At 38.9% G+C, this 18,976-nt stretch overlaps 2 protein-coding genes across 2 annotated transcripts; one reads left to right on the forward strand and one right to left on the reverse strand.

The window, feature by feature from the left end:
* LOC104904989 (polyadenylate-binding protein 2) lies at window positions 1–9,392 on the forward strand. The gene is made up of 9 exons (XM_010693429.4): window positions 1–681; window positions 2,628–2,746; window positions 2,862–3,518; window positions 3,714–3,791; window positions 3,864–3,953; window positions 5,894–6,031; window positions 8,210–8,386; window positions 8,558–8,761; window positions 8,956–9,392. Exons 1-9 carry the CDS (start codon window positions 408–410, stop codon window positions 9,208–9,210), a joined length of 1,992 nt encoding a protein of 663 aa, XP_010691731.2. The 5' UTR covers window positions 1–407; the 3' UTR covers window positions 9,211–9,392.
* Window positions 9,393–12,529: 3,137 nt separating this feature from the next.
* LOC104904990 (probable E3 ubiquitin ligase SUD1) lies at window positions 12,530–18,914 on the reverse strand. The gene is made up of 9 exons (XM_010693430.4): window positions 18,339–18,914; window positions 16,764–17,450; window positions 15,700–16,464; window positions 15,406–15,617; window positions 14,928–15,296; window positions 14,563–14,723; window positions 14,312–14,475; window positions 13,619–13,765; window positions 12,530–13,299 (listed from the first exon to the last, which is right to left on the reverse strand). The coding sequence occupies exons 1-9, from the start codon at window positions 18,669–18,671 to the stop codon at window positions 12,817–12,819; spliced, it is 3,321 nt and encodes a 1,106-aa protein (XP_010691732.2). The 5' UTR covers window positions 18,672–18,914; the 3' UTR covers window positions 12,530–12,816.
* Window positions 18,915–18,976: the final 62 nt, after the last annotated feature.

Genomic DNA, 18,976 nt, shown 5'->3' on the forward strand with positions numbered 1-18,976 from the left:
ATTTCTCTTTCTCTCTCATTGTGTTTCTCACAGTTGCTTTCTCTTTCTCTCTCTTAAATTCTCTCCATTTTCTCTCTCCTCCGTCGTCGCCGCCGACGTTTCCGGCGGCGATCCTCTATCTCCGGCGTACTCCGCCTCTTTTTTACCCTTCCCTCTCCTCTCTTTATCTCTCACTTAAAAATCCCAAAAAAAAAAACGTTTCACTGAATTTTACAAAAAAAAAAGGAATTTAAAGGTTTTATTTTTTATATATTAATATCAGTGTTTTATTTGTTCCCGAATAATCAGAGGAGAGGGAAGTGGGTTTATACTAAAAAAACGGAAAAAAATTCGAAAATTTTGAAAACCCAAAAAAATTATAATTTTTTTCCCATCCTTAAATTTTTAGGGTTTTTCGGAGCAAAAAAATGGCTCAAGTTCAATTGCAGCCCAATGGTGGTGTTCCGGCGGTTCCCGGTGGCGCTTCCGGTGGTGGTGGGTCCCCCGGTGGAGGTGCGGCGGCGGGACAGTTTGTAACGACGTCGTTGTATGTGGGTGATTTGGAGATGAATGTGAGTGATTCACAGCTTTATGATGTGTTTAATCAATTGGGTCAGGTGGTTTCGGTTAGGGTTTGCAGAGATTTGACCACTCGTCGTTCACTTGGTTATGGTTATGTCAATTTTGCTAACCCACAAGATGGTTAGTCTCTCTCTTCTTTTTTTTTTTGGGTTTTTTGTCCCACAAAAGTTTTTAATTTTGATGTTGTATATATTTTGTTTATGCATTATGTGGGTTTTGTTAGGTTTGATATGAATTGGATTGTGGATTTTTTGATTGTGAATTTGTTGATTGTGATTGTGATGATTAAAAGGGTTTACTTTTGACTTTTCTGTAATGGCTAACTTGGTAAAAAGATGTTGGATTTTGAAGATATCAATGGGTGATTAGTGCATGCGGTGATAATGGTCTGAGTTTTAGTATTGATGTGGGTGAAAGTTTGGATTCTGAGCTGTTGATTGGATTGATTTTTGTGGTTATTAACTGTGATTTATCTGGATTTGGTTGACTGATTATTTTTCTATCTTTGGAGACAGGATTGTGGGGATTTTGATTTTTTTTTTTATGAAGTGACATTGATTAGTTTATTAGTTGTGGGTGACATGACATAAAATCGGAAGGGTGGAACTCTGCTCTATTATGTTATGGCATGGGTGCGGACTTGTAACGGATGAAAGTAGAGAATATTGATATTGAGGGGATCCTTTTCACTGTGTCACTTTCTAGAATTTAATGAATTATTGAAGGGCGGCGGTTTTGCTGAATTTACTATATAAAAATTGTGGAAAGTATGTTATTGAATGATAAGATCAGAAATAATTGTGAATGATAGTTTTGTACGTAGAGGCTTTTATTGATGCTAGATAGAATGGTCATCAGAAACGGTGTCTTAAAAATCTAAGTGGCCTTGGTTTATCTTTGTTGGTGACATTGGTGGAAGGGAATGAGTGAACATTAGGTGCAGTCTTGAATTGAAGTGATGTACTTCATGGAGTAGTTTTAGGATTGTTTCTAGTGCATGATCACTTGTGAAATGTGGATGATACATGGTACATCATGTATGACACAGTTATCATGTCGTTGCTGTCAACAATTAGCAATACTTGGATTCCAATGAAATGCGTCTTGTTACCTCAAAGGTATAGAAGAGAATTAGACTTCAGTTGACTTGAGGTGGCATTTCCCCTACAAATTGGGTTGCTTATGTCAGACTATCACAAATCGAGGTCTCAGGTGTAATTACGCTGACATGATATGGCTCTCTCTTTTTATGACTTGGTAGTTTATTGGAAAAAGTTAAATATTATCCCTTCTAAAAGGTGTCTGTGCAACCCATTTAGGTTATGGATTCCGAATAACCATTTGCAATTTCATATTAATCACATTGAATAGTTTTGTTTGATTAGAGGATTTATTGTCTGAAGCCCATATTTTTTTAATCCTTTTTTTTCGTCTTTTGGCAATGGTGTGAGAAGTCATGCTGTGACAATTCTGGTGCACCTTGCATTCTTTAAATGCTAGTTGCTTCACAGTTTTTGTATCTGGTCATCTGTTATGTATAATGTTTCCAAAATCAGATGTTTGTTGTGGCATTCAAAATTCATCTTACTATTGTTTGGACAGTTTTAACTTCAGTTATGTTATGTCGTGTAATAAGTACATCTTGACACCTGTTGGCTTTGCATTTTCATCTAGCGGTATGAGATGGTCATGGATTCATGGTATTTAGATTTTAGATTGGTTGAGTTGTTATTTGTGGTAGTGCTATGCTTGTTGCAATAGAAAGGCTGTGCTGTACAGTTTCGATGTTTTAGCACTAATGGATTCTCGCTCAGGAATATTAAGATTTTGCTGAATTTGATGTTCTAGATGCTTTATTTATGCACGGCTTTCTCTGTTACTTTTTGTTATTTTATCTAGGGGTTTCAGGGTTTGGTTTAGGAAGTTTATATTTTACTGATGTTTAGTCACATCTGGTTCAAGGTTACGAATCATGAAAAGGAAAATTGTTGTTGATTTTTCAGTGAGACTGAAGAATATTGTTCCTTAAAATAAAATGTTTCTGACTTCACTGCTGTTGTTGACAGCTGCAAGAGCTATTGATGTTTTGAATTTTACTCCTCTAAACAACAAGCCTATCAGGATTATGTACTCTCATCGTGATCCTAGTATCCGTAAGAGTGGAGCTGGAAACATCTTTATCAAGGTCCTGGTTCTGTCCCTATATGTTATTATGCTTGTGGTCTTTTCCAGTTTCATTTGTTCACTTGTCCAGTTATTTTCATATCTGTTTTTCTTATTGTCTTTGTTTTCTTCCTCAGAATTTGGACAAGGCCATTGACAACAAAGCACTGCATGAAACATTTTCGACTTTTGGGACCATCCTCTCTTGCAAGGTTGCTACTGATTCCTCTGGGCAGTCAAAAGGACATGGTTTTGTGCAGTATGAGACTGAGGAGTCTGCCCAAACGGCAATAGAGAAGCTGAATGGCATGCTGTTGAATGACAAGCAAGTATATGTGGGGCCTTTTCAGCGTAGGCAAGAAAGAGAAAATGTCCTGGACAAAACAAAGTTTACAAATGTGTATGTTAAGAATCTTGCGGAGGCAACTTCTGATGATGACATGAGAAACCTGTTTAGTCAATATGGCAAAATTACAAGCGCTGTTGTGATGCGTGATGTAGATGGCAAATCAAAATGCTTTGGGTTTGTTAACTTCGAAAACGCGGATGATGCTGCCATTGCTGTGGAAGCACTAAATGGACAGATGGTTGACGGTAAGGAGTGGTATGTTGGAAAAGCCCAGAAAAAGGCAGAAAGGGAAGCTGAATTGAAAAATCAGTTCGACCAGAGTGTGAAAGAGGTCGTGGACCAATACCAGGGAAAAAACCTCTACATTAAAAATTTGGATGATACCATGGATGATGACAAACTCAAAGAATTATTTACTCAATTTGGTACAATTACTTCATGCAAGGTCAGTTATGTGTATCAGTTACTTGTATTGTTCACCATTTCTTGTATCTGCTAAATACTTCTTGTAAGATTACCTTTGAGATTAGAAATACTTGAATGACAATTTGAGTGGTGAAAGCATAGAAACTTAAATGAGGTTGTTAGAGTGCTGTTAGTTAGCATGTTTAACTGGTTTATGTTTGGTCTAATTTTGCAGATTATGCGAGACCCTAGTGGTGTAAGCAAGGGATCGGGCTTTGTTGCATTTTCGACTGCTGAAGAGGCTACTCGTGCTGTAAGCTGATGTTTGTATGTTGTCTGAATAAATATTGTTGTAATAGTCTAATGCGTATATTTTCTTTTACAGTTAATGGAGATGAATGGCAAGATGATTGTCAACAAGCCTCTCTATGTTGCCCTTGCACAACGTAAAGAGGACAGAAGGGCAAGGCTGCAGGTATTGGTCTCTATTTTAGTATGGTGTCAATCAACTTTAAGAGGTCTGAGAGTGTGCGAAATATAGATTATTTAGTACATGCTGCCAGTCCCCAGGTTTCTCTGTATTCCTTCTTAGATTTTCAAATTTCTTAAAGTTGCATGCTTGTAGGTACACTGCAGAGGTACTAATTAGTTCCTTTTCTAGTTTCTACCATCCCCCTCCCAAACCAAAAAAAGTATATTTGTCACTGCACGTGAGCAACGGTAATTGTTTATCTCACACTCCTGGGTAGTGTACAATTCCTGTTTACGTATAGTTTGTTTGATTGAGGAAATTTGGAGGTAGTGGGAGGAAGGGAGAGTGAAGGAATCATTTTTCTCAATCTATAATGGGCAGGGAATTAAAACTCTCCCGTTCCGTTACAGAACGACCGTTCTGTAACAGATTTTGGATTTGCCGCTCCGCGAAATCCTGTTACGGAACGCCATAATAAAATTCACGTACTTCCGCCGCGTTGTCCGTTCCGTAACGTGAACTCGCCGCGTTAGAACGATTTTATCCCCGTTACATCCGTTCTTTTCAAACATTGGCCAATTTTTTTTTATGATTTAATTATATAGTTGAGAAAACATGATATTCTATTAGATTTGATTATATTATGTTGTAATAATGCTTCATAAACTATAAAAATGCAAATAAGGTTAAAACATGTTAATGTGAATTTTTTAAAAAAAATCACGCTGTGTCAGCCGCGAAACGTTCTATTTCGCCGTTACAAGCCGTTCCCGCGACCGTTCCCGCGACCGCGATCGCGAGCGCATTTTTTTTCCCTGATAATGGGTTAAGAGATGGGCAGGAAGGTGGTTGCAGGGATACATTTTGCCTCCAATTTTAATAAACCAAAACCTCAAATGTTAACCAAAAACACTGTAAGGGTAGCAGTTGGTGTCAAGTTGCTTGTGAATCTTATGTTCCCAAGTATGTCACCTTAAATGTGTTTTTGTGAAGGACCTAGGAATAGGTGTAAGGTGTCTATAATTAATACTGCAATTGATAAGATAATTGATAAGATAATCCTGGTGGCTGGACGTGGTCCAGGGGTTACTTGAAGGTGGTTGTGATTTGCTACACACAGGGAAAAAAAAACTCGGTTGCGGTCGCGGTCGCGGGAACGGTAACGTTGTCGCGGGAACGGCTTGTAACGGGCAAATAGAACGTTTCGCGGCCGACGCGGCGTGAATTTTTAAAAAAAAATTCACATAAATATGTTTGAACTTTATTTGCACTTTTTAGTTTATGAAGCATTATTACAACATAATATAATCAAATCTAATAGAATATCATGTTTCATCAACTATATAATTAAATCATAGAACGAATATGGCCAATGTTTTAAAAGAACGGATGTAACTGGGATAAAAGCGTTCTAACGCGGCGAGTTTGCGTTACAGAACGGACAACGCGGCGAGAAGTATGTGAATTTTATTATGGTGTTCCGTAACGGGATTTCGCGGAACGGCAAATCCAAAATCCGTTACAGAACGGCCGTTCTGTAACGGAACGGGAGAGTTTTAATTCCCTGGCTACACAGTTCCTTTTTGTATCTGTATTATGTGACTTTCTCCTCCATTTCTCCAAATGAAAATTAGCATGCATGATTCCGCTTTCATTTGTGAGGTGGTCCAGGGGTTACTTGAAGGTGGTTGTGATTTGCTACACAGTTCCTTTTTGTATCTGTATTATGTGACTTTCTCCTCCATTTCTCCAAATGAAAATTAGCATGCATGATTCCGCTTTCATTTGTGCGCGTGACCTGCAAAGCAGATTTGAGTTTGTATTAAGTAAATTTACATATATTTATCCTTTAGAGTATATAGTGATTGAGAAGGAAGACATAAACAGTAGTGTACAGCGTTATATTCATTTTTGTGCTGAATTCAACATTGATATCTGTACAGGCTCAATTTTCTCAAATGCGGCCTCTTGCAATGCCACCATCTGTTGGTCCTAGAATGCCAATTTATCCTCCTGCTGGTCCTGGGCTTGGTCAGCAGATCTATTATGGGCAAGGACCACCTGCTATGATTCCACCTCAGGTGATCTGCTAATTTATTCTTGTAGGCTTGTAGCATTGAAAAGGTTTATATTCGACCACTTATTGTGTTCCTGTGGTAAGATATCTATCTGATCTTGCCGCATAAATTATGAGTATTTTGTAATTTCTGACCCGTAATTTTTAAAGTGATATCATTTAAGTGACCATGTTCATTTCTCTTGACATATTTCATAAGAGTTCCTAAAGATTCTTGGCATGGTTGCATTGCACATTTTTCTCGTATTATTATTAATGTAGAGTTGCAGTAAATATATAGATTCATTAAATTCAACATCTTGGTAAGATATCTATAAGGATTTGTCATACAATTATATTATTGGGCGAAGCCGTGTGTACAAAAACTATTTTTTTTTGGTAAAATGATAACAATTTGTAGATTCAAAAATTTACGCAAGCTCTAAAGCCTGAGGCGGGGGTGGGGGGGGGGGGGGTGAATCCGCCGTACGGAAGTTTTGGAATCAATCCTAAAGCTCGCGAACCTTTTATCTATCAAGTTCTGTTCACAGCCTAGGGTAACATGGATTCTTTCCCATCGACTGGACCTTTCACAGGGACCAGGACGAATAGGGAACGGGAACTACTCTTTTCGTTTCAGGATACAATCATCTTTGTCTTCAATCTGACTTTTGGTTCTGAATGATTCTGATGAAGGCATTCTTGTTGTTTTCAATTAAACATGAATGCATCTTCTTGGGATTGCTTAGATATTTCTCTTCCATTATGTCTTCTATCTCTTGGAATAAAATGATTGTGCATCTAGCACTAAGTTACTTTTGAGGTTATGCATTATGTCTTCCCTGATGATGCTATAGCCTCCTTGTGATAATAATTTTTTGGGCGTGCAATATTATCTGTTTTTGCCTGTCGAATGAACATAAGGTGTTTTTAGATATCAGACTTGTAGGCATACTTGTTTTGCACACTGGACACTGGACTTAAAGAGGAAAGTAGGGAACATTTTTTTGGAATAAATACATCCTTGTAGAACCTTTTTTTACTCCTGTTTATGCACATTTTTTTCGAATCAATACATCCTTGTGGAACCTTTTTCTTTCTCTCCCGTTTATTATGCATAAAGAAATTCTATGCCTTTCTTGAAATTTTCATTTTTTTCCGAGAATCTGCATCCTATTTTGCTCATTTCTGTTTAGGGATTTGGGTGTTTTTACATGCACCTCTGTAATATATGGACTGCTTTCGACCAAAGTTTGAAGCTTGCTTTTTTGGGAAACCCTTACCTTTTTTGTTACAAAAATAAGAACAGTTTGATATGCCTTTTCTGCTGCGTGTCTGTTACATGTATACCATGATGGGTGATGCATCTATATGGGGATGGTCTAAAAATCTTGTCGGTTTATCAACGTTAGTGATATATCTTTGCATTTTCTGCTTCGCCGTAGGGAGTTCAATAGTAAAGTTTGTCTGTGATTCTTGGTTTTATGATGGATTGATGGTAATGAGTGATTTGGTATTTCACTTGAAACTATTCTTCCTTTCCCTATTACTTTTATTCTCTAGAACTATCAAAAATTGCCGATTTGTCCGGTTAAACACGATATTGCAGTAGAAGACATCTTCTGCATTTGTGTTACATTGTCAAGCAAAATAAACTCTGAAGACCAGCTAATAGGCTAGATTCGTTGACTGCAATAATACTGGACATTTGTCAACATCTAATCCTTGGTAGCAGTACTTTTTTTTATACTTTTGGGCAGTTGTAAGAATAAGGTGAAAAGGGCTTTTTTTTTTTAACTAGTAAGGTTGCATTTCTGAAAACCCCAACTCTCCTGTGTTAGGTAGTAGGATAATGCTATAGCATGGCCCATATGGTGTATTGGTGTTATGCTCATATCCAATTTGTGCATTTTTTTAGAAATATGGCTATTATACCATGAAATTACCTTGCTCGTTTCTCATGTTTGTAGCACTTGCACTTTGCTCAATGTTCTAGCACTTCTGGCCTTGTTTGTGGCATATATATGAAGTTGTTCTTGACAGGGATCCTTGTAAATCAAGGGTAATTGAAAGATCAGAGCTTGTATAAACTTTTTGCCAGCTCAGTCATTTCCAAGTCCATAAACTCCCATTAGCTCTTTCCAGATGTCTGATTGGCATCATAGGAATAATAACTAATGGATTTTCTTTCTTGCTGTATCAGCCCACATTTGGATATCAGCACCAACTAATGCCTGGTATAAGAGGTGGTGCTCCGGTGCCAAACTTCTTTATGCCAATGGTCCAGCAAGGGCAGCAGGGGCAACGCCCTGGTGGCAGGCGTGGAGGCGGTGCTCCAGTCCAGCAATCCCAGCAGCCCATTCCCATGATGCAGCCACAGGTGGTTACTTTTGACTTTTGAGTTTTAGTTTTTACCTTGGATTTGTCCTTTATATGCAACTTCCTCCCACTTTCTTGGTCCTCGTCTATGCGTCCTTCACTTTTTGACTATTTTTCTTTTTCAAGATTTCTTCAATTCTCGATTTTCATGTCTTCTTTTCTTCAATTTTAGATGCTGCCTAGGGGACGTTATCGCTACCCCCCTGCACGTGGGCTGCCAGATGGTCCTATCCCTGGTGTCACTGGAGGGATGCTCCCTGGTGTTCAATTTGATATGGGTGGCATGCCAGTACGGGATGCTGCGCTGTCTCCAACTGTTCCGGTTGGCACATTGGCCACCCTGCTTGCTAATGCTACTCCTGAGCATCAGAGACTCGTAAGTCATATGCTACTGCTAGTAACCTAGTTAACTAAATTATAATAAGGCTTCCATGGTTTTCCACTTTGAGTTTTGACTGTTCAGTAGTTATTTTGATTGACAAAACAACTTGTATAGAATTTTTTAGGTGAGGCAGTACTTATAGCTATTGCTTAAGTTATGTATTAAATCTTTGATTTTTGTGAATTAAGCTGTTGGGAGAGAACCTGTATCCATTGGTGGAGCAGCTGGAGCCAGAAATGGCAGCTAAAGTGACCGGGATGCTGCTGGAGATGGACCAGACTGAAGTCCTGCATTTGTTGGAGTCGCCAGACGCCCTGAAGGCCAAGGTCTCTGAGGCAATGGAAGTCTTGAGGAATGTTGCTCAGCAGCAGCAGCAGCAGCAGCCGTCTAGCAGCCCTGCTGATCAGCTTTCTGCTTTGTCATTGAATGACAACCTATCTTAAGGCCAATGGGCTTTCATTGCTGAAACTTAAACTAGAATTGAGTTTGATTTCTTGTTTTGGGATTTGAGAAATTTCAGGTGTGGTGTTGTCGAATTGAGACTTTTGGTTCTTGTTTGCATGTCAAGGTCCTTGAGAAATTTGTTTCAACTCTTGTGGTGTTTATCTATGCTCTGTTTTTGACACTGGTGCGGCTTTATTTTCTTTTTTCAAATTTGAACTATAACTGAATGCTTGAAATTATTCTCGTTTCACTCCATTCCACATTTGACCTGTTTTAAGGTGGTTTGTTCCATTGATATCTGAAACTATCATATTATAGAGTTGTGGTGCATTGCAGCATTGGGCTTGTAGAAATAAAAAAAAAGTAACATAATTTAGGGCATATTGGTTATAATTATTGTTTTCAAACTTTTCTCAGGAACTGATAATTTGAAATAGGAAAATCAGGTAAAGTAGTCTGTTTTCTGGTAACATTCAAAATGAATTGATTATATATGAGTGACCGGTCTTTAATTTCATCCGGATCACATCATAATAAGGTAGTCCGAAAGTTGAAGTGATGATTTCTCATATCGCTAGAGCAGGGAGAAACTAGGTATAAATTCGTGCTTTTTTTTTTGTATTGGACTGGGTCTACAAAGAGGCAAAATTCGACCTAGTCTTGGATGAGACTTCCATCCCACCCTTGAAAAACTTCAAACCTCAATTTATTATACTTCCTCCGTTTTTTTAGATGTTACACTTTCAAAAATTGTGGTTCCCTAGACAAAAATTGGAGAAGTAATTAGGAGAGAATTAACATGGGGTTTAAGGGAAGGGAGGAGAGAGAAAAGAGGACCCCAACTTGGGTTCCCCACCACCACCCTAGCAGCCCAGAGAATTCCCACCACCACCCCACCACCCACCTGAAATTCAAACCACCCACCCAGCCACCCAAAACCCCACCCCACCCACCCGAAAACCCCACCTAGCCACCGGAAAGCCCACCCCACCCACCGAAATCCCTACCCACCCACCCGAAAACCCCACCCCATCGCCGAAATCCCTACCCACCTCTTTGGTCGCTCGTTTTTTTTTTTTTGTTTTCGTCGCTTGTTTTTCTCGCTTTTTCAGTCGTTCTTCCATCGGAATTTTCTAGTTTTAGGCGCTTTTCGTCGGCACCTTCGTCGGCCCCCTTCGTTTTCCCTCGAGTTTCAGCTCGTTTGGTCGTCGCTGCTCTCCCGAGTTTCGAGTTTCGGCTCGTTTGGTCGTGGTTTTCGGTAGGTGGGGGTGGTGGGGAAGGTTTTCGTGGGTGGGGTCTTGTTTTCAGGTGGGTGGGGTGGGGTTTTGGGTGGGTGGGTGGGATTTTCGGGTGGGTGGGTAGCGATTTCGGGTGAGTGGGTAGCGATTTCGGGTGAGTGGGGTGGTGGTGGAGGGAATTCGCCGGGCTTCTGTGGTGGTGGGTAAGGAGGCTCGAGGTGGGGGAAGGGATGGGGCAGCTGAGGTGGTGTGGGAGGGGTGGTGGAAGAGAAGGGAGGAGGTTTAATTAATTTTGGATTAGTATATAATAAGGTTAAATTAAGTTAGTTTAATTTTGATTAATCCTTATAAGTAACGGTAAGTGAGTAATTTTACAGCATAAAACTTTCCAATTTAGAAAATAAAAAAAGTGTAACATCTATTTAGAAACATGCAATTTAAGGAAAGTGTAACATCTAAAAAAAACGGAGGAAGTATAATAATTCCTCTTCTCGCCAAAAAAATAAAAATTATATCTCCTTCTAATTTATACTTCCTCCGTTTGATAATAAGGGAAACATATGATTAGGCACAAGATTTAATAAACATCACTTTCAAAAGCCAAAAAGTTATATATACCCTTTACATTATTAAAAGGAGGAGAGAGAAGCAAACCACACAAGTTTGCGGTGAGTATTCTTGTCATTTTGTTACTTTTTTTTCTATTTAAGGTATGTTTCACTTATTTTAAAACGTTATAAAATATTAAGTGTCTTACTTATTATGGAACGGAAGAAGTATTACTTAAAACATTCCTTGTGCGGATACGTGAATTTAATAGAATAGGCAAAAATTACGAAAGTTTGATATTGTAAAACCAAATGTCGTGTTGAATCTAATATCTTATGCGATCTATTATTTTTCCTTCTGTAGAATTGTAAAATATGTCAAAGAGAAGAGAGTATTTTAAAAAGGAGAAAGTATGTTTTTTCCTAAGAACCACAAATAATCACACCCCAAATTATAAGAACCACAAATAATCACACCCCAAATTATTGTTCATCAATAGTTTGTGCTCTTGTTTCCTATTTGGCACTATATTATATTTCATCTACACCTTTCTGAATTTATAGTGGTTGAGATTAATCTTTGGGCTTCATATTCTCTTTCCACCATCTTGATTTCTCTCATATACTCCACCATATATCACCCACACTATCACTTCCTTTGCTTGATCTTCAATGTGTCAGATTATACAAGTCTTGCCTAATTCATTTTGGTCCATTACACTCCTCCATGATTTTTTCTTCCTTAACTTTTTGATAGGTTTTCATGCCTATGGAATGTGGGCAACGGTTGCCAATGATAAGGGTCAATATTTGATGGTAGGAAGTAGATACAAGAGTGATGAGAGGTGAGAGAGTAAACGAGCTGAATTTAAGTGTGACACTAATCATCTCATATTTTACCAAATGCCGAATTCTTCTGTTTTCAAATCCAATTCACTATCACTAAAATCATCACTATTGCCGAATTCCCCTCACAAGGGACGTTTATTGTGTACCTTACAAAGTTACCAGTAACGACCACTCTGCCATTGCTACACCTCCCATCTCTTCTCTCCTTGTCCTCTCTCCCTCCATTTCGACGGTTCGACCAACAATAGCTCACAACGCTACACAATTTTAGGCCAATATATTGTAACCACCCCCAATTACACACAACACACAAAGGATAATAAACACAAAATGAAATACTTCCTTTGTAACAAAATAAACGTTACACTTTCAAAAACACATTTTTCTAAGCAATTTTTTTTGAAGAGGAGAAAGATAAAAAGAAAGAAAAAAGAGATCTATATGATAGGAGAAAGATAATTACCTAAAATGAAAATGTATTATTCATTTTGTTACCACCATATTTAAAAAGTGAGACATCTATTTTGTTGCGAAAAAAGTAGATAATCTCAATAATTTGATGTTCGAACCCTGCAAGGTTTAGCTAGAATATTGAAATGCCTTCACAAAAACACGCAAGGGCCCAACAAGCAACTACCGAGCTCCTTAGTAGTCAGCACTCGAGAAAAAGACACACTTAAACATGTATGAACCTGAAATCCAACAGGGTTTTATTTCTTCCACGAAACAGGACAGATGTATAAGAAGAGCATACTTATCTCTAGGCTGTCAGCTGGGTAGCTAAGAAGAATAACTAGGTAATAGGACAAAAAATATTACATTTCCTCTTCTTTCTCTGACTACTACACCATGTTATATGCACAAACTAAATAATCAATCTACATTTTAACTCAACACAACCTTCTCCAAAGCAGGTATACCACTACATGCCAGAAATCGATTTTAACTCCGTCATAGATTGCATCTACAATTAGGCATCAACTTGGTTGCCTCGTCTTAATCTCAAACCGACGTCATCTTGTCTAATTACATCATCCCGTCGCAAGCTAGAAATTTCTTTTTCTTCCGAAGACCTCTGTAGTGAGGCTTCCCCAAAATTATGAAGCCTGCGACCTATCAGGTAACGGTCATCACGAATGGAATTGTGCAAGTTTGTGAACCAGACATGGAACCGCTTTGCACAGAAAAATAACACGCTTAAGCACAGGCAACCTATCCAAGCAAACCGGTAGACAGCCGAGTTGACAATCAAGGGGTAACCAAGAACGGGAAATACTCCTCGAGCTAAAACATAAGGTACACAGAGAGCTGTTAACAGTTTCAGTATGATAGGTAGCACTATCTCCCGCAGCACCCAAAGACCCTGTAATCTTGAGAAACCATCTTCTCTCACTCTCTCAAATTTAGCTCTCCAGCTCTCATCTACCAAGGGCATCATGTGGTCCAACATAACCTGTAACATTAGAAGAAAATTAGGTTCCAAGTGATCATAAAAAACAAAAAAAAAAACCAAAAATGAATTTATTATTGCTGTGTGGACTGTGGCGGATGGGGAATGCAATATCTTGAACACAGAAATACAGTATTTTGCAACATTCACAGATTTCAGATACAAGGCCAAGATATGGACAACATCCAAGAAAGAGTGACAAATTTCATGCACAAGCACAAGAAGTGTATCACCCTTATCTGCATTGCACATTTTGCACCAAGAACCAATTACATGACAATATCAAAGATAAACGAGAAATTCAAAATGATCAAATACCCACCAATCTTGTCCATATCTTCAGAAAGATCAGTCCCAAAGCCCAGTCTTGGTACAGGAGGAAAACAGGGCTTTCATCAACTGGCACTCGCATTGGTACAATCACCAAAAGCTCAAACAGAAGCCCTATCAAGACAGGGATTACAAATATCTGGACAGCACAACAATCAAAAGTTAGATTATGGCAATTTTTATACTATATGTTGAAGGACCAGCATAAAAACCAACGTGGACCAAAAGCCTAACTAGAACAACTTCATATTTCAAATCTTCTTCTCTTCGATATATGAACAGAAACTTATCAAACTGATCTGATCTTCACCATAATGTACTTCCAAATTGATTTAGAAAGGGAGATATTGAGACACAACTTTTAATCCAACAGCATACACACCCCCTTTCCCTGGTGCAGTTTGAATTACACTACCCATTGATACTAGTCAATTTTACCACAGCAAATTAATGCACCTGTTTAGGTAATATCATAGTAATATCAAGGTGAAATTCTCATTCTCGTCCCCCTTCTTCGCACTCCAAAAGAAGCAACCCCTAATTTGCTTAAAGTTCTATGTAATTATTCTGATGTGATACATTAACAATGTACTGTGCAACCCTCCTTAACCCCCCCCCCTCCCCTCCCTCTTTCTCTCCCTTTTCTGCATGGTTGAGATTTGGGGGAAAAGCACATAAAACTTACCCATATTGATAGAAGTACAAAACTCTTGAAAAATATTCCACACCACTTCCAGATCTGACCAAAAAGAACAGCAGCCCTTCCCGATTTCACCTGCTCAATTGTATATCTGACACCAGCGATGACAGTCCAAATAATGTAGCTTCCAATGGTGAAAGCATACAGGTCTGCAGACAACAATCAGGAACATACTTAGAACTTGTATCCAGAACAGTTAAAGGAACACAATGAATTACAATAAGTAACAAAAATACCATTGCACTTTATGCCATGTGATATAGGAAGAACCGGGATGGAATTGAAGATAGCCCTTCCAAGAGATACAGGTATAACAATTAATGCAGAATTGAAGACAAGTAAGGTCATCCAGGCCACCACCAAGAGCAGCACAATACGAAATACAAATCTGTACCGCCTGAAATTTTGGAAGAAAGTTGAATTTAAGAATGAAAGTCAAGAACAAATGTGAACATCACGGCGAACTATATTCACAAAAACGAGAAACATTGGTAATAAACAAGACTAAAATATCATCATGAATAGTGGTTTCAAACAGCATGTGTATGATTGATACTAATGCTCAACACATTTAGTCAAATGCAATGGCTGCAGAGCTTACTCTGAATCAGATTGTTCTTCTCCATCATAATCTTCCATCACATCTGAATTTTCAGAGCCATGAGCATCATTGTCTTGAGCATCACGAAGCATTGCTAGCTGAGCTTGATCCTGCTGTGCACCCCCCAACTGTACACCATGTAATCTGTCCTGCCTGCCAGCTTCACCATTGCCATTATCCTGACCAACTGTGTCCTCTGGTTTAGGAAGTAAAAAATCTGTCAAGCCAAGTGCCCAGCCAACAGCAGTGAACCAATACCGAAGAAGAGACTTAATTGTTGTTCTCAATTTGAAATGCTCAATGGCAAAGGGAATGCAGATTTGAAACAGCAGTATGTCAGCAGGTATTTCAGTAAACGGATCTGATACTCTGCAAGACAGATGTAAGTAGCAAGTTAGCAAACGAAAAATCAGATTTCAAAACTGAGAATCACAGTATTGGACATCAACAGCTTCTAAAACATCAAATGTGATCATACGAGATATCAAGTGGAAATATGGAGGGCGTCATCCGCATTGCGAGTTTAACAGGCAGAAAAACAAGCATCACAATCAAACTGCCATAAACAGCTACAGAAAGCAACACTCTGCGTGCATGTTTGTGAACAGGATCATCAATAAGATCGCGAAATGGATTGTAATTAGGATCAGCTGGATCTCGAAGGAAATACAGGACTCCATTACGCAACACCTATTCGAACAAGAAAGAAGTCAGAAAAATGAGAAGATAGACTGATATAGCATAAGCACATCTCAAGGAAAGGATAGCATACCCCTCGAAGAAGGCTGACAAAGATGCTGATCTGCAGCATGTAGAATATCCCGACAACCCAATGAACCAAGGAACTCGCCAAAGGAGAGACTGAAAAAAATTCAACTCTTTGAGCCATTGATTTCCCAAACATCCGTATCGTGCAGATATCCAGCCACCAGCCACACATCAGTGGAAAAACGCCAAGTTCGATAACCAGAAGGAAAGCAACCTTAATCATCGTCATTAAATGTCTCATGCCAGAAAAGAACTGCCGTAAAAGAGATGGAATATTCTCTGCTGCTGAAGCAATACCTTGGAACCTCCCCATTGTTAAAGGCTCACCTTTGGTATACCTAATTAATGCAATCATACCAAAGTACAGAACGATGAGAGAGAAAATAAACATGTACCCAACAGCCAGGGTCGTAACATCAGAAAGCTTGGACGTTCCAGCAGTCACCCCTTGAAGGACATCGGAGGTCAGGGAGCTGCTACTGTTGTTGGGAGAAACATTCAGCTCACTTGAATTTGCTCTCAATATATCAGCTACATGATCAATGAGATTTTCTGATTTTTCAGAAGATGGACTAGTAACAGCTGTCAAAGCATTCTTCAGGGTGATGTTAGCTAAGGAGAGAGCTGATTCTGTAAGTGGCATGACCGTGGAAAGCACTGGATTTGTCGCCGAAGAGAAAAGCCATGATACGTAATGTAGAATTACACGTCCCAGAGAAAAAGGAGTAAAGATAACAACTCCAAGAAAGATCATGTTGCTTGCTAAAACCTGCAGCCAAATCATAAAAAAGAAGTCAGAGCTAGCAGAGGACAAAGCATGCTACTACACAGATGTTTCAGCTAACATGTCCCAATGAGCTCAGCTTTTGGTATCTTAGACATCCTAAATTAGATCTTATACTCTATGCTCAAAATGGTAGTACATAATGATCGCCGATAATCCTTTTTCTAATGCCAAAAATTCGTTGAATTCCTTTTTCCGTGCTGAGTACAACTTTGTGATACTGAAAATTTGGGGTTGGGGAATTAAAGAATTATTGTGAGCCGAAAAATAGAACGGATACTTACAGTAAAAGCATTCTCAACCAGATGGAAAACAGGACCCTGCATGCCCACAAGTTCATCAAAGGGAACATCTTCAGCACCATCGGCATCATCCAGACCATCAAAAATCTGATCAACATGAACCTCAAGTCGAGCAGCCTGTCTCTCCCATTGAGCAGCAACATTTTCTGCTCGTCTGATCAGTTGACCAGCCCCAGCAATTCCCTGAGCTTCTCCATCATCAACATTGCCATCAGCAAGCAAATTTCTATTGGCTTGTCCAAGAGGCCTTCTCACAGCTCGGGCCCCATTCCTATCCCCTTCATCATCTCGATCTGCATCCTGTCCTTGAGCTTCTCGTATATGTCTAAAATAATCTCTCAAAGATGTAGCACCAAGGAAAATAAACACAATGCTAGCGGAGAGAAGAAAGCCATGCAGACAATCGGTGAGAATAACGGTAAATGACATATGACTGAGGAATAAACGATTGGCTTCAGAAAAACTACGAACAAAAGCCAGCCGCCAAATCCAAAAGGTGATGAACGGGATAATCAAGAGCCAAACAGATAGCACAAAACCCAGACGCAGAAAGAACTTCAGGACATGACAAGTCTTCTTTCCTATGCCAAGCACAAACTCCCGAAAAGGAAGTCTAGTTGGGGCATCTTCGGCATAAACAGGAGAGAATGCAAATGGATGCTTGCAAACCTGTACACAATTCCAAACAGTGTCATAAATTATAAATAAAAAGATAGAAATCGACCAATTAAGTTCACAGGCAGTAATCAAGGAAAGAAAAGTGTCATGAACACAACTCAAAACTCAAAAGCATGTCAAACAACATTCACAAGTTATGAAGCTAACTATTACAAGCAACTAAGTTTTGGGTAATCATACTACATAAATCAATTCTATGTACACCAAAGCAAATTGCCTTTGGCCTCACCAAATGTTTTAGATGACTAGGGTAGGGTTGTGCACTTATGGATCTCCCAAACCTCGACTGAACAAGATACTCCAATTATATTCGGCTTGTTAGTATTTCAAGCAAAATATTTTCACTTTCGAATTCAAGTAAAACAGACTAAACCCTAAGTTCAGAGATGGAATACACTGGAGGGAACTATCCCATCATAAAAATGGTCCAAAACTCTTATAGACTAGTCAGCTTCATTGCAACAGCATGATTAACTACCATCACAAATTAACATCACATTACGACGATGCCTGAAGCCATTCATCATCATCCTAATGTTTCCAATACCATTTCAAACAAGAAATAACGCATGATACCGATGTGATGACCTCTCTAATAAAACCCTAACTTATCGTCTTCCAAGTAGTACTACATGATAGAGATGCTAATATTCATTCCTCCAAAATCATAGACAAATTCTGCAATTACAAGGTTGAATCTTCCATCCATATCCAATTAAATAAAAAGTTGAAAGCAGATAACTTTACTAATTCATCAACCGTTTAGAAAAAATCAACTATAGTAACCAAATTTCAATAAAACATTCATAAACTCTCCAATTTCTTCAAATATTCAAAGAAAAATCAGCAAAAAATTAAAAAAAAAAAGAGAACTCAAACCTCGCACTGTCGAGCATTACTGTGATTAAGCCACTGAAGGAGACAATCCTGATGAACAAATTTGATACTTCCGCTACACGCACAAGGATACCTCAACGGATTATCAGCATCTCCAGGATTTCGACAAATCCTACAAACATCCTCTTCATCGTCATCATCATCGTACATATTTTTCACAGAAACCGACGATGTAGAAGACGTCGCCGGAAAATTGCCGGCGAATTCTCTCTCCTCTCGCATCTCTTCATTCGGAACATCATTCGACGACGCTTCATCGGAGTTTGAACTCCGGATCTGAGAATCGTGAGACGTCGTCGCCGGAGAAATCTCCATTGGAAGAGAGAGAGAAAAAAAGCTAGGGTTCCGATAAAGAGGTGAAGGAAGGATCAACGAAGAAATTGATTTGGGGGATTTGTGAAATTGGTGGAGGTGGTTTAGGAGAGAGAATATTTTGGGGTTAGGTTTTCCGAGTTTACCCCTGTGTGTAGTTCGGTGCTCGGTAATTGAGATTTAATGAGAATGAGGAGATTGTGGATGCCAAAATTTGAGGGAGAAAGATGAACACCGACTTATTATCGAAAATAATAATCTAGATGGATATATGAAAATATAACGCGGTTTTGGATATTTCATATTTG

Source organism: Beta vulgaris, chromosome 9, assembly GCF_026745355.1.
Source record: "Beta vulgaris subsp. vulgaris cultivar EL10 chromosome 9, EL10.2, whole genome shotgun sequence".
Lineage (NCBI taxonomy): Eukaryota > Viridiplantae > Streptophyta > Magnoliopsida > Caryophyllales > Amaranthaceae > Beta > Beta vulgaris.

Bases quoted from the DNA above. Each gene is read 5' to 3' on its own strand.
- LOC104904990 (XM_010693430.4), bottom strand. From the start codon at position 18,671: ATGGAGATTTCTCCGGCGACGACGTCTCACGATTCTCAGATCCGGAGT. The intron at 17,451-18,338 runs GTTTGAGTTCTC...AATTGTGTACAG, and splicing joins GTAATGCTCGACAGTGCGAG to GTTTGCAAGCATCCATTTGC. The intron at 15,618-15,699 runs GTATGCTATCCT...TTGTTCGAATAG, and splicing joins TTGTCAGCCTTCTTCGAGGG to GTGTTGCGTAATGGAGTCCT.
- LOC104904989 (XM_010693429.4), top strand. From the start codon at position 408: ATGGCTCAAGTTCAATTGCAGCCCAATGGTGGTGTTCCGGCGGTTCCC. The intron at 682-2,627 runs GTTAGTCTCTCT...TGTTGTTGACAG, and splicing joins TTTTGCTAACCCACAAGATG to CTGCAAGAGCTATTGATGTT. The intron at 3,954-5,893 runs GTATTGGTCTCT...ATATCTGTACAG, and splicing joins ACAGAAGGGCAAGGCTGCAG to GCTCAATTTTCTCAAATGCG.